The sequence below is a fragment of the Equus quagga genome, chromosome 7, assembly GCF_021613505.1.
Source record: "Equus quagga isolate Etosha38 chromosome 7, UCLA_HA_Equagga_1.0, whole genome shotgun sequence".
In the NCBI taxonomy this organism is placed as follows: domain Eukaryota; kingdom Metazoa; phylum Chordata; class Mammalia; order Perissodactyla; family Equidae; genus Equus; species Equus quagga.
In genome coordinates, this window is record NC_060273.1 from 89,752,563 (window position 1) to 89,768,080 (window position 15,518).

The following is a 15,518-nucleotide window of genomic DNA, read 5'->3' on the forward strand; positions in this document are numbered from 1 at the left end:
TTGTATTCTGTCTATTAATTCTGTCTGCCCCTTTGGCAGGCTGCCTAGCTGGTCTCGGCGGCACCCATCCTTGCAGTTTTGAGCTCTGCTGGTTTGACGATTTTGGCTCCTGACGGGACAAATGTTTCCATTGAGTTGGAAGCTAAGACTGCCAAATATTCCTTTTAATCTACTACTGCCATTGAACTAACAGGCAGCCCCAAACTACAGCAGCAACAACAAAAAACGACAGAAAGAAAAGAAAGGCTCTGAGAATGCAGACCCTTCGGGAATAAAGATTTGGGTCACCTCACCAGGTAAAGAATCATGACCAGCTGAAGTTCTTTCTGAGGGCAAAGAAAAGATGAAATGGGTAGGGTAAGAAAGAAGATGGTGGGGCTGGCCCCGTGGCTGAGTGGTTAAGTTCGTGCGCTCCACGGCAAGCCACCCAGTGTTTCGTTGGTTCGAATCCTGGGCATGGACATGGCACTGCTCATCAAACCACGCTGAGGCAGCATCCCACGTGCCACAACTAGAAGGACCACAACTAAGAATATGCAACTATGTACCGGGGGGCTTTGGGGAGAAAAAGGAAAAAAGATAAAATCATTAAAAAAAAAAAGGAAGATGGTTATAAATATATCTTTGTGATTAGTTACAGAAATGAAGGCTATAGCGGCTATGCATATTTTTCTCCCTTGCTTTGTGTGTGTGTGTGCATGTGTATCACGTGGTTTATGGTATATATATAATAAATGTATCTATAGTGACAATTTTGTTTTCTCTCTTCCACGTTTTGTCAGAAGCAAACTTTACAATTTAGTCATCAGAAAACAGAGTATTCAGATGGCACTGTGACCCAATTTGAGGAATAATTAAGATAATTAATTTTATTATTTTTTAGTTATTTTATTTTTAAATTTAGTTAATTTGGGGGGAGTTGAGAATTCTTTGTTTATCTCATTCTTGGTCCCGTTACATACAGAAGCATCCCCTGGAGTTTCAAGACCAGGAGGAAGGGCCAGCGCCAGGGAGAGAAAAGGGTGGCTGGCAGTGCTGGCGCTGGAGTCCTGGGGAGGGTCCCCTTCCTCTCAGGGTGCGACTGGACAGGTGCAGCTGCAGGATTTCCTCCACTAGCTTCAGGTACTCAGCTGTCTGCTTCACACCCTCCCAGCGGGCAGGGGATGGGTCACTGGGAACTCCCTGAAGCAGGGTGTGCAGCCATCCTAGTAGCCCTGCGGAGCTGCAGGGTAGGCCCCTGCCTTCGTCAAGCAGGGCCTGGGTGATGAGCTTGGTGGCTGCCTCAGATAGGCAGGAGGCAGGGCCTCCGTCCTCTTCCTCCTCCTCCTCCTGCCCTCCTGGCTCCTCAGGTTCCTGGTCTGGCCTTCCAGGCTCTGCCTGCATCACTGCCAGCTCACCTATGTGGGTAGGAGTGGGCCCTGCATCTTCCTCCTTGGAGAAGGGGTCGAAGAGAGCAAGCTCAGCCTCAGTGATGGGGGCCTCCAGTAGGGGCCTGCATATCCGCTCCGGGCTCCCACAGTTCAAAAGCAGATGCAGGGCTGGATGGCGGGGGTCCGCTGGCACCTCCAACCCCTTGAGGCCCCTCCTTTCTGCCAGGAGTGGTTGGTGCAACCAGGGTCATCAGGCAGCTGCAGGGGCTTGTCAGAAGGCAGTGTGGGGATCAGAGGGAGTGACAGGATGTGCAGGTCCCTGGACACCTTAGAGGGCGGTGTTACCTCCCCACGCCAGAAGAACTCCTTGAGTTGGGGGCTGTTGTTGGGGGCGGGGATGTGCATGGTGAGTGAAGTCCTCAGTCCCCTGTCACCGCTCCCGCATCACTGAGGTTTCCCACCAGCCAAAGCCTGGGGTGTAGGGGACCAGAGAGCTCCTGGAGGCGAGGAAAAGAAAGCGGGGGTGTGGGTCAGGTCTCCACGCAGCTTGTGGAAGTGGCTGTACTGCAGACAGCGTTAGGACTTTGCATCTCATCCTTTTCAGATAAGGGTGAGAATGAATATCTTCCTTTGTATGAACTATAGTTGCCTTTCGTTAGACAGAAACATAGAGTGCTATTTCTTGTGTGAGCGTTCAGATATGTACAGAAGGGTATGTATGGCTGCTGAGTAGCCAACGGAGTTACTACTAGCTAGTTACTAAGCTATTATCTGTTAGCTCTAAGCCCTCTCTTCTAGTCTCTGCTTCGTGATGCTAATTTTGAGACTTTTCAAACCGTGTTTCTGTTTGCCAGCTGCTCCCCGCTCCGTTCTGCTAATAGGGGGCACTACTGAAAGCCTGTGAGGCTGGAAGGGAAGAAGGGCTTGCTCCTTCCTGTTTGCCCCCGAGAACTTCTTGACTTCTTCCTGTGCCAGTGAGTGTCCCCTTATTCTCGCCTTTTCACCCTGGCAAGGCAGTTTACATGTGTAGCAGCAGCTGAATCCAGTTTGCAGTTTCCCCGCTATTTGCAGAGCCAGCCTCTTCATGCCCGCTCTGAGACATTCCTGCCACCTGGTAGGCCCCTTCCTCAGAAGGCTGGGTTTCAGCTCCAGGGAGCCCCTCCTGAGCTTCCAAGCTCTAACAGTTTCGACCACTTCTCTCTTGTTCCCTGAACATTGGTTTGCTAGCTCCGTGCTATCTTAGTCTACTGTTTCCCTTTTCTGTCACCAAGTTAACAGTTCTTCCTTCCTGGTTTCCAGTCATTGATGTCAATTTCTTTCTGGTGTGGGACTTCCCTTTCTATCCAAGATGGACCAACAGAGACTCGCTTTCACTTCTCAACTGTGTCAAAAGTTCAGCAATAGCCAAAACAAAATCAATGAACCACTGCAGTAGTAATTAGTAAAAGTTTGTTGTGCACACACCAAAAAGACTGTTCTTGAACGGGGAGCACTCCAACCAAACATGGAATGACACTCAGGGTTATATTGTTGTAAAGCAGCTTATATAGCGAGGAGGCATTTACTGCTTATTCAGTAACAGATGTCAGAAGGCTGTAACAAGGATTGGTTATAATTTTAGAACTTTCTTAAATGATGGGGAATTGGTCAATGGTTACCTTCTGTCAACCTTGGAAAACAGTTTAAGTTTTGCTTAGGATTTCCAGAGGCTAAACAAGACATTACCCAGGTCAGATTAGTCTTGCATAATAAGCTAAATTAAGCTTTGTTTGTATGACTAAACTGTTTTGTCTGCTCAGGGAATTTTCAAAGCTGCTGTCCATTTGTGCTTGATTTTAACACCTGAAACAATCAAAAAAATCCAGACAAGATATATGAACAATGGTTTTCCAGACACTAAAAATCCAGGAACGCAGGACAGTTATGGCTGAGAGAAGGGAAACGGTGGAGGCAAGCCGTGCGACGGCCCTGCTGATGGCCTGGAGAAGGTTTTCAGGCTGTGGGGCAGGGCGAGGAACCCAGGCAGAAATAAGCTGCAGAAATGAGCTTCAGGAATGGAGTTGAGGGTAAGCCCAGGTGGCTACAGGTGGCAGAGCAGAGCACTGGCGAGGAGAGAACACTTCTTTAAAAGGCATACAGAGAAGGGCTGGCCCCGTGGCCGAGTGGTTAAGTTCGTGCACTTGGCTGCAGGCGGCCCAGGCTTTCGTCGGTTCGAATCCTGGGCGCGGCGGACATGGCACTGCTCATCAGGCCACGCTGAGGCGGCGTCCCACATACCACAACTACAAGGACCCACAACGAAGAATATACAACTGTGTACCAGGGGGCTTTGGGAAGAAAAAGGAAAAAAAATAAAATCTTTAAAAAAAAAAGAGACATACAGAGAATGAAAAGCCATGGTCTGGGAGAAAATGTTTGCAAATCCTGTATCTGATCAAGGACTTATAAAGAATATGCAATGAACTCTCAAAGCTCAATAATAAGAAAACAGTCCAAGAAAAAATAGGCAAAAGATTTGAACAGGGGCCGGCCTGTGGCCGAGTGGTTAAGTTTGTGCACTCCGCTTCGGTGGCCCAGGGTTTCGCCGGTTGGGATCCCGGGCACAGATATGTCACCACTCATCAGGCCATGCTGGGGTAGCGTTCCACATAGCACAACCAGAGGCACTCACAACTAGAATATACAGCTATGTAGCGGGGGGCTTTGGGGAGAAGAAGAAGGAAAAAAAAAAAAAAGATTTGAACAGACATTTCACCAAAAAAGAGATACAGATGATGTCAAACAGCATGTGAAACGATGCTCAACATCAGTAGTCATTCGGGAAAGGCAAATTGGAACTACGGTGAGATACCATAACGCACCTATATTAGAAACTCTAAAATTTAAAAACTGATCATACTAAGGTTGGTGAGGATGCAGCGGAACTGGCCCTCTCATACTCTGCTGGTGGGAATGTCAAGTGGTACTTTGGAAAGACAGTTTGGCAGTTTAACACGTTAAACATTTATCTCCCATGTGACCCAGGCATCCCACCACTAGGTGTTTACCCAAGAGAAATGAAAGTGTATTTCCATACAGAGGCTCACACAGGAATGTTCGTAGCAGCTTTATTTGTAATAAACAAAAGCTAGAAACAACCCAAGTGTCCATCCACAGGCTGACGAATAAACAATATGTGGTATATACATAGAATGGAACACTATTCAGAAATAAAAAGGAATGAATTATTGAAACAAGCAAAAATTAGATAAAGTTTAAAATAATTATTCTGAATGAAAGAATCCAGACAAAAAAAGAGTACATACTGTATGTTATCATTTATTTAAAATTCTAGAAAATGCAAACTAATATATAGGGATAGAAAGCAGATCTGTGGTTGCTTGGAGAAGGGAGACGTCGAGAAGGGCACAAGAGAGGGATTGCAAACGGATTACTTTTGGGGGGTGATAGCTATGTTTATTATCTTGATTGTGGTGATGGTTTCATAAGTATATACTTGTCAAAATTTAAATTGTATACTTTAAACGTGTAATTTACTGTATATGTTATACCTCAATAAAAGTGTTAAAAATTAGAATGTGTTAGGGTGAGGCTGGTAAGACAAAACTGCACAGACATTCCTTTTGGCAGCTAATAAACATATTTCTCTCCTACTTCTCCTGCCTTGGAATCACTCTCACTGGAGTAGCTCTCACCCTGAGGCAAGCCGTGGCCAGCTCTGACTCCTGGGGAAGATTGTTACTTCCTACTGTGGCTCATATATGTGTAGACAAGAAGGAGTAGAGTTGAGAGTCACCATCTTGAAATGGAGAAAGAGCAAAGGAGTAATGGGATCACTGCCTGGCCAGGGCCCAAGAGTGAGTGAGGGCAAGATCTTACACTGCTTTGGTCCAGAGATTACTGGCTATTCTCTCACTCCATTATCATATGAGGAGGGGGGAATGAAAAAAAATATGGCTAACAAGACTTGGAAGCAACCTAGGTGCCCATCAAGGGAAGAATGGATAAAGATGATGTGGTATATATACACAATGGAATACCACTCAGCCACAAAAAAAGGATGAAATCCGGCCATTTGTAACAACATAGATGGAGCTTGAGGGTATTATGCTGAGTGAAATAAGTCACAGGGAGAAAGTAAAATACCATATGATCTCACTCATAAGTAGAAGATAATGACAAGCAAACACATAGGGACAAAGATTGGAGTGGTGGTTACCTGAGGGGAAGGGGGGAGGGAGGAGGGTGAAAGGGGTCACTAGGCACATGTGTATGGTGATAGATGGTAATTAGTCTTTGGGTGGTGAACATGATGTAATCTACACAGAAACTGAAATATAATGATGTACACCTGAAATTTGCATAATGTTATAAACCAATGTTACCACAATAAAAAATCCCCCACAAAATTTAGATGCATGCAGAAATCAGAAAAAAAAATATACAGCTGAAATTTATGCACATGTAGCTTGGGAACAATCAGAAACAGAACAAGTGACATGCTGAAAAAGGCATAATTGTAGCCTTGTGGAGACAGAAGGAGGTATGCTAACATGCCCCAGCATCGGTGCAGTGGTGGCAGGACAGAGGGACACATGCTTCCTTGTATGACTCTTTCACTTCCATGTATCAGAAGTCTTCTTATAATCAGGTCAATTTCATAAAGAACAGTGCAAGTGAGAATTTCTGGTGGAATATTTAAAGACCTAAGGAGAATGGGCTTCATGGTTCACCAAGACCCATTGAGACAGTGGTTTTGTCTATGGAAAGCAAGGACCATCTTCCCCTCCCACTTGTCATTACCACATGCTGGGATTATTGGTATGGGGGATGCTGTATGTGTGTGTGTGTGTGTGTGTGTGAAGAGAGACTATATAAAGGGGTTAGAAACATAAAGAGATAAGAGAAATTACTAGAAGTAAAGTGACAACAGTCAGGTCTCTGTTTTTTTTTCAAATTAGAAAAAGCCTTACCGTTTTAAAAAATTATCTTTTTTGTCAAATAGTAGCAATATTAAAGGAAAACAATTTTGTAATTCACAATTTCACCACCTTAACAAGTATTTTCACTACTTTGCATCCTCTTCCAGGGATTTGTCCATATGGCTGAATATTTTTACCTAGAAGTTGTGATATAATTTTGCACTCAGATTTTTCACTGAACATCTTAACGTCGAACATATCTTTGCTGCTTTTTAAAATATTCTTTGAGAAAATACACTTCCTTAGAAGACAGAATTAGACCTATAACAGCCACTTAGGAGATTAAAAGCAGACGCTGAAAAGAATTTCACCTTAGCAAGAGTAGCTAAAAACAGAAATTCTTATTTTTTTTTTAAATTGACATATTATATTCGTTTCAGGTGTACAACATAATGATTCAGTATTTGTATATATTGCAAAACGCTCACTACAATAGCCTAGTGAACATCTGTCACCATACATAGTTACAAAAATTTTTTTCTTGTGACGAGGACTTTTAAGATTTACTGTTAGCAACTTTCAAATATGCAATACAGTATTATTAACTATAGTCACCATGCTGTAAATTACATCACCGTGACTTATTATTTTATAACTAGAAGTTTGTACCTTTTGACCCCCTTCACCCATTTTATTTTACCCATCTCCCAACTCCTGCCTCTGGCAACCACCAATCTGTTCTCTAAATCTATGAGCTTTTTTCCTTTTTTAAGATTCTGCATTATAAGTGAGACCATACAATATTTGTCTTTCTCTATCTGACTTAATGCACTGAACAAAATGCCCTCAAGGTCCATCCACGTTGTCGCAAATGGCAAGATTTTATTTATTTTTATGGCTGAATAATATCCCATTGTATATATATACTCCACATTTTCTTTCTCCATTCATCCATCGATAGACATTTAGATTGTTTGCATATCTTGGCTATTGTAAATAATGTTGCAATGAACACGGGGGTGCAGATATTTTTTGAGTTAGTGTTTTCTTTTTTCTTGAGATAAATACCCAGAAGTGGAATTGCTAGATCACATCGTAGTTCTATTTTTAGTTCTTGAGGAACCTCCATACTGTTTTCCATAGTGGTTGCACCAATTTACTTTCCCACCAACAATGCCCGAGTTCCCTTTTCTCCACATCCCGGCCAACACTTGTTATTTCTTGTCTTTTTGGTAATAGCCATTCTAACACGTGTGAGGTGATACCTCATTGTTGTTTTGATTTGCATTTCCCTGGTGATAAGTGATGTTGAGTACCTTTGCATGTACCTATTGGCCATCTGTATGCCTTTGGAAAAATGTCTATTCAGATCTCTTGACCATTTTTTAATGGGATTTTTTTTTGTTATTGAGTTCTATGAGTTCTTTATATATTTTGGATATTAGCCCCTTATCAGATATATGATTTGCAAATATTTTCTCCCATTCAGTAGGTTGCCTTTTCACTTTGTTGATGGTTTCTTTGCTGTGCAGAGGCTTTTTAGTTTGATGTAGTCCTATTTGTTTATTTTTGCTTTTGTTGTCTTTGCTTTTGGAGTCAGATCAAAAAAATCCTCACCAAGACCAATGTCAAGGAGCTTCCTGCTTCTGTTTTCTTCTAGTTTTATGATTTCAGGCCTTACATTCAAGTCTTTCATCCGTTTCTGAGTTAATTTTTGTTTATGGTGTAAGATAACAATCTACTTTCATTCTTTTGCGTGTGGCCATTCAGTTTTCCTAACACCATTTATTGAAGAGACTGTCCTTTCCCCATGGTATAGTCTTGTCTTCTTTGTTGTAAATTAATTGACCATATATGCATGGGTTTATTTCTGGGCTCTCAAATTTTTCCAACTGATCTGTGTGTCTGTTTTATGCCAATACCATACTGCTTTGATTACTATAGCTTTGTAGCATAGTTGGATATCAGGGAGTGTGATGCCTCGAGCTTTGTTCTTCTTTCTCAAGATTGCTTTGGCTATTTAGCGTCTTTTGTGGTTCCATACAAATTTTAGGATTGTTTGTTTTATTTTTGTGAAAAATGGTATTGAAATTTTGATAGGGATCACACTGAATCTGCTGATTGCTTTGGGTAAGGCTTAGCATTTGGAAAGAATAATGAAGTACTGGAAATTCAGTGGTCAGAGATGCTTCATTTACTGTCTCTGATTTTTTTTTTTTGGTCAAGAACTGGTAATATCATTATTAGCAGGGATAGACTTAAAAAAATCACATGAAAAGAATATTATATCATTGGACTCCTTTGTGAGAAGATCAGGTTATGAATCCCAAACGACAGCACAACTATTACTGATGTGTAGAATTTTGACTTTTAAAAAAATGCTTGAGAGCAAAATCACCTGTGCTATCTATACCATGTTAGTGTCCATGACCAGAAACAAACAGATGAACAATGAAAGCATCATCAAAATTTCACTAATAGGATACATAAATCAAAACAGCATATGAGACAATCCACTTTTAAGTTGGAAATTTTTTGGTCTGACTCCATGAATTTATGAATTGGGATGAGTTGTGGAAGGCAAGGAGAAGACATCTTAAAAAATGTGTCTGGGATGGTTTCAAAGACTTGCATAAATTAACACCTGGGAAATGCCTTGGAGTGTTGCAGAGTATAAGTAGGAAAGTATCTATATATTCACAAAGCTTGAAAGGTTGGTAATTATAGCATTTCCACTTTATGTGAGATGGGTAATTTCTGTTCATCAAAATAGTATATATTTAATCATAGATTAAAATATCAGAATGCATAGAAATAGCATTTTAACCAATAATCTCATTTCACTTTTTTCTGATTATAGAGAGGAAATACTCAAGTTTTAAAGGGCAAGGTATATGGTGGACATTTCCTATTATTTTGGCCACTCAGTATGTGAAATCACTTCCTATGTTAGAATTCCTTACTTTTGTATCAAGGTGCTGGAGGCTGAAAAATCCCAGATGCTTGTTGTCCCCGCTTCTTTGTAGTTAATATGCACACATATGACCTGGGCGCCACCGTTCAGATCCACCTGCACCAGATTTTGACTTAGAAGATAGTAACAGAAAACAGAACAAGCAACAACATCCCCAAAGCAAAAATAACTAAATCTAGAAATGAAGTGCTTTTTCTCTCTTTGGAAGAATCAACTGTAGTGGTTGTTGGAAAAACCACTAAAAAAGTGGCTTCTGGTGTAGAACTAGCAGCAGTGTTATGTGAGGGGGGCACAGCTTTAAGATCTGACTCCTTGCTGAGGGCTACTTAATACTTTTAATCAACTTACCTAATTAAAAAAAGCTAGTAACTGCTCATTGCGCAAAACTTAAAGAATACAGAAAAGGTCAATGTGTATGTGCTTCCATATGTATGTACATATGTGTATACATGCACACATACACGTAGCAGTTTCTTCATAAAATTGGGGTCATACCATAAAGTTTTGTTCCTACTCTTTTAATGCTATTTTCTATGCTATTCTTTTTTTTGGGGGGGGTACCAAATTACTTTATTTGAAGGAATGGTACAAATCCAAGAACTTAAGTAGATGTTTTGGTACAACTTATAGAAAAGGTAAAGGTAACCCCAACATGCATGCACGGCCTCGGTGGATCCGGGAAGTCACCTGGTGGCTGGGGGAAGCTGGCTTGAGACTTAGCTCTCGTCACACTCTCCCAGGGTGTGCTTGTCAAAGAGATACTCTGCCATGCCAGATTCGGGGGCCCCCATCCTGCGCAGGTTGGTTTACGTGGTCACCCAATTCTTTGATGGCTTTCACCTGCTCATTCAGGTAATGAGTCTCGAGGAAGTCACACAAGTGGGGGTCATTTTTGTCAGTGGCCAGTTTGTGCAGTTCCAATAGTGACTCATTCACATTTTTTTCCAAGTGTAATGCACACTCCATTGCCTTCAGCCCATTCTCCCAGTCATCCTGGTCTGGTTTCTTGATGTCCTGAAGGAAGATCCGGCCGCCTCGTCGGTTCTGCAGCTTCATCAGTTTCTCAGCATGTTCCCTCTCCTCATGAGATTAGTGAAGAAAATATTTGGCAAAGTTCTTCAAAGCCACATCATCGCGATCAAAATAGAAAGACATGGACAGGTACACATAGGAGGCGTGGAGCTCCAGGTTGATCTGACGGTTGATGGCGGCCTCCGAGTCCTGGTGGTAGTTCTGGCGCACCTGCGAGGGGAACGCGGTCGTCATGGCGGACGGCTGAGGAGAGGAGAAGACGGCGGCGGGAGCCTTGCGGCGGCCGAGGGCGCTGTGAGGAGGTGAAGGAGGGCTGACTCTGGGTGGCCGGCCCGGGCGGGGAGCGAGCGCCGGTTCCGTTCAAGCACTGTTGAAGCAGGAAACCGCGGCAACTCCGACGAAGACTGTTTCTATACTATTCTTCAACAATACAATTCTAAACAGCTACGTCATTTAACTGTTCTGCTGTTGAATATTTAAGAGTCTACACTATTTTGCTTCATAATGCTTCAAAGAATATTCCTGTATATAAATTTTGACTAGATCTCTGCTTATTGCTTTAGGATAAATTCCTAGATAGCAGGTTACTAAGTCAGTGAAATTTGAATGTTTTAAAGGCTCTTCATACAGTTGTAAAATTTCTCTCCAGAGGTGGCTGACCCACTTGAATCTCTAATGGGTCTTGACTATAAAGCATTGACATATAACTTTTATAAAAGTAGAATGTCAGGCCTGAAAACATTTTTTGTAATAATGAATATAGTACCTGTTATAAGAGTATGCTACTTGCCTTGACACGGTGATAAGCATTAGAGACAGTATCACATTTAATCCCCACAATGACAGTTTTTGTTGGTACTTTCAGCCTCATCAATAAAATGGGGGACAATGGCCAAATACCTTACTTAAGGTCACACAACTCATAAAATAGGGACCTAGGAATCAAGCATTGGTTCTGTGATTTCAAAGTTCATTTTCTTTCCCCTATATCATTGCAGCCCAAGAATTCAAATCATTTTTGAGTTTTGAAATGAACACTCGGGAGGAAGTAAGTACGGGTAAGTCGGAAGTAGTAGAAAGGAGGCGAGAAGCAGTTAAAAAACATATTGTCTTAGTTAAGAGAATTCACAAACTTACAAAATACAGTGTTAGCAGGGCATTGTAACCACTGAGTATTTATTAAAAGCTGGGGTGCACCAGGCACAATTCTTGTCTAGTAGGCTAACAAATACAAATGATGTAACCAATTCATTTATTAGCTTATTTGATTAAACAAAATACATTTCATAGAAATGATTATAAAATGCATTGCAGATAGAAATGGAGTATCTTTTGTATTACAGGTCTTAGGGTACCTAAGTAATTATTAATAAAAACCAGCCAATCCATATGGTAAATAGAAGTTAGCAAACCACCAGTTATTTATTTTAGTCAGCAAAAGAGAAAGGCATGCCATCATCATGCTGACATGGGTTTCAGCACTTAATACAGACATCTTGTTTCAAAACTAACATTGTCCACCTATAATCTTAAAAATTCAGTGTTTTTCATCCTGTATCAAATCACCAGTATACTTTTTTGGTTTAAAGATTAGTTTTGCTTTCAAAGTAAGTTTAATTTAGTACTTTGTCCCATGTCTCAACAGATTTTTGACCTGGGGTGGGTGAGAATCAGTCCAATTAAGTATTAGTTGGAGGAACAACACAAAACATAAATGGGGCAGTTTAATCCACTTTGCCTGATATTCTTGCCAATACTCAATTGAGAAGTTAAGATACATAGCTGATTTAAACCAAAACATAACAGCAGAAGAAAGAAAGAAGAAAAAAAAACAATAGACAAAATGTTGGTGTTAATTGTTTGAAGCAAGTCTGTCCATTAGAGCTATTTATGGCCTTTTTGGAGAGTCATGGCCAATTCTTTAAAGGACCACATCAAGTTGGTTGGCACATGATATATCCCTTAGTTTGAACGCTGGTTAAGAGGAGAGTAAAGGAGAGAAAAGGAGGGTGGGGAGGACTAAAAAGGCATGAAGTGGAGTGTGTTTGCTGACATGGTCACAATAACCATCCAACCACAATTATCCAAGAGAGAGTCCACCAGGCCCTTCCCGAGACCTCCAGAGATGGGTCTGTTTTCTTCGGGCAGCAGCACTGAAACTTCCTCAGAGAGCCAAGGTCAACTTTTATTGTACAGGAACCAAAATTATTCCCCTTCCCCCCATTCCTGAGCCGGAGACCTCGGAGCACAAACATGGCTGGGCATGCCCGTCCACTCGCTCCTCTGGCCAGCAGGGAGCGCTCCATCGCAACACCTTGGAGCACCTTCTTCAAAGGGAAGCGCGAGGTATTGTGTTGGCCCAAGCAATCTGGTGTATCAGTCACCGTTCTCAAGCAGCTTTTGTAAGTTGTTTTGTATCTTGAAATAATAAGAGAGAAGCTCCTGTTATTAAATAGAATGGAGTGTATTAAGGGCATGTTTGCTACGGCCTATATAATGCTTGAGGTTAATCTATTCTACCTTGAATAAAAAGCTACACGTGTTAAATTTAGATCGGGCAAGTAAATGCTTTTTAATGGACTAGAACTCGGTTTGACAATCCACTTTAAAATGAAAAAAGATAAGGCTAAAAAAGAAAGAGGGGTGCGAAGATGAAAATGTCAGTAGAGACCAAGAGAAATCAGATGGAAGAAAAAGAACGAGAGCATGAACTCCAGGTGTAACCCAAATGCATTCAGAGACGATGGGAAACTGGTCTTTATGAGCCCATGTGATGGTCCGAATCAGACAAACACCACATAATAATGTTTAACCCTCCTCTTAGATATGATACAACATTTCCCAGAGGATTGAATTTCACAGAGACAGGGGCCATGCCCTGTCTCTGGCTCTCAAGACTACAGTGCAGTGTTGGACATCAAACGTGCTCAGTACGTGTTTGTTGAGTAAATGAACTTTAAAGAATTCAGAGCAAGGAATTCTCAACAGTCAATACTGTGATGAGAGCATGGAGCCCTGTGGAACAAAAGAGACAGACTATATTCTTCTTTTGGAAGAAGAGTCTGTGATGTCTTACAGGCATACACAGGGTAAGTGAAGAGGAGGGAGCCAGTGTCTCTGACAGGAACTTCCCACGTGCTCACCTTAACCACACACCACCACACAGAGGCACGTTTCACACGCGAGACTCAGGGCCAGAGAGGCTATATGACAAGACCAGTTACACAGATAGTAAGTGGCAGAGTAGGGATAAGAAGAGAGCTTTGACTCCAAAATTTATGCTCTTTCTTCTACACTGCTCCACCATTAATGCCATTTCCAGTACTAAGAAAAAGTGTTCACTTCTTTACCCATAAAAAGCATTGCCTTCATTCCCACATTCCTACTTCATGTCTTCCCTACCTATCCCCCAGGACCAAAGATAAATGGAAAAGTAGGAGTCAGAAGGTAGAAAAAAAATGAAACAAAGGACTGATATCGGAAAAATAATAAAACACACCTACAAAGACAAAAAAACCCAAAAGGAAAACAAAGGAGGTAAATGGGCAATTTACGGAAGAAAATCCAAATGACGAATAAGTATATGAAAAGATGTTCAAATGCAGCAGTAACTGGGAAAATGCAAATACAGACCATAATGGGACCTGATTTCATGCTCTTAGACTGGCAGTAGGAGGCCAGAAGGGACTAAGTTGGGGTCAGTGGAAAGAGAATTGAGGAGCCATTTGAAGACAGATTGCATAGGACTTGTCAATTAATTAGGCAGTGACAAGTGAGGAAGGAGTTAAACATTCTTCTTAGATTTCCACCAAGGATGCCTGAAAGGGCAGTGATGCCATGAACAGAAATCAGGGAGTCACAGTAGGGAGGATCAGGAGGCTTAGACATGGCCAATCCCTGAAGGAGAGTGGGAAGGAATTGCCAGTACTGAGTAAAAAGAGCTGAGACATGGCTCCAACCTTCCCACAGCATGTAGCTGCTATTCCACCACCAGGATGTGCTGCATTATCGCCGGCTGCCTCTGAGGGGGCAGAGCAATCACCAGGAATCTGGGTGTGGCCTGGTAACTGCTTTTATGCTTAGGTTCCTTCGACCAATGTGTGCAGCTTATAACATTTTAGAACTTCAATCAATGCATTTTGACCCTATGTCCACTTTTTACTGCCTCTGCTTTGGGACACGGCTTTCTATCGGTACTTGAGGCCTCCTAGCTGAGTAGCTGGGCTCTATCTGAAGCCCTGTACCAGATGCGGCCAGCTGTCTGCCTGTTGTGGACAAGCGTGCTATTTCTCTGTCCCTCATTACAGAAAGTGGTGTCTTAGCCAGGGCTGGCAGGAGAGTGGGAAGAAATGCACAAGAGGGCAGTGGGATTCTGTGTGATTCTAGTCCAAAGAAGACTACTGTATGCCAGAGTGAACAAAACAGAAAACAAATACCACCCCATTCTCTATGTCAGCGTGGAAGCCAAACATCTGTAAACATTTCATTACAAAAAAAATTAATAATAATAATTTATCTTCAATTGTCAGTGACTAACATTTAGGAAGGAAAACAATTCTGGTTGCTACACCAGACCATCTCTAGGTTGATTTTGGATTTAAAAGAGAAAGTTTCCAAGTTTGCCCATAGATACAATGATTCAATAGTAATTATCTGTCATGCCTTGGTGCAGACCAGAAGTTTGGAAACTCTTTTGCTCTTAATACTTCCTTCAGTGGTTAAATGCTAGATAACGTTTAGTATAGCAAAACGAACATAATTTGACTACTTTGTATTTCATGTTTCTTTCCAAGTAAGCACCAGTGCCCAATTATGGAAAGCCGCCGGATACTGGGCGTTTGTGGTAGCAGTTTGAATTGGACACTTCACTCCAAACCTATCCTTAAGAATTAGGGTAAAAGCAAAGTATCAGATGGGAGCGGATAGACATGTTGAAAGGAGAAGTAAGAAATATTAACCAGGTTTCACTTTGGGCTATTTCTGGCGTGCCTACCTTCTTCTCCTTGTTCATCCTTCTATTGACTTCTACATAAGCCACAAGCCTAAGGACATATTTGCCCTAAAGTTGCCCCATAGGAAGATACTTTTAGAGGTAAAGAACATCAGCGGCCTTGTCAGCAAAGCCGAAGGTTGGGTTCTGAGGAGCAGGAAGGCAAAGGGCTCCTACGCACACCTTTGGAGTCAGATAGACCGGCTTTAAATTCCAGGTCTGCCAACTTT

At 41.9% G+C, this 15,518-nt stretch overlaps 1 protein-coding gene and 2 pseudogenes across 5 annotated transcripts in view; all 3 read right to left on the reverse strand.

Annotated features, from left to right (window-relative positions):
• Positions 1 to 501: 501 nt before the first annotated feature.
• On the reverse strand, positions 502 to 3,631 carry LOC124242761 (sorting nexin-15-like; annotated as a pseudogene).
• A 6,190-nt stretch (positions 3,632 to 9,821) lies between these two features.
• Positions 9,822 to 10,572, reverse strand: LOC124242119 (ferritin heavy chain-like; annotated as a pseudogene).
• Positions 10,573 to 11,441: 869 nt separating this feature from the next.
• Positions 11,442 to 15,518, reverse strand: part of GRAMD2B (GRAM domain containing 2B) — a 103,351-nt gene continuing 99,274 nt past the window's right edge. For 3 of the 5 annotated variants that reach the window (XM_046666725.1, XM_046666727.1, XM_046666729.1), the window contains one exon: positions 11,442 to 12,716. In XM_046666725.1, the coding sequence (XP_046522681.1) occupies positions 12,675 to 12,716 (42 nt within the window). In that variant the 3' untranslated portion in view covers positions 11,442 to 12,674. Of the gene's footprint in view, positions 12,741 to 15,518 lie in introns of all 5 variants that reach the window. The other 2 variants (XM_046666726.1, XM_046666728.1) reach the window with 1 other exon arrangement.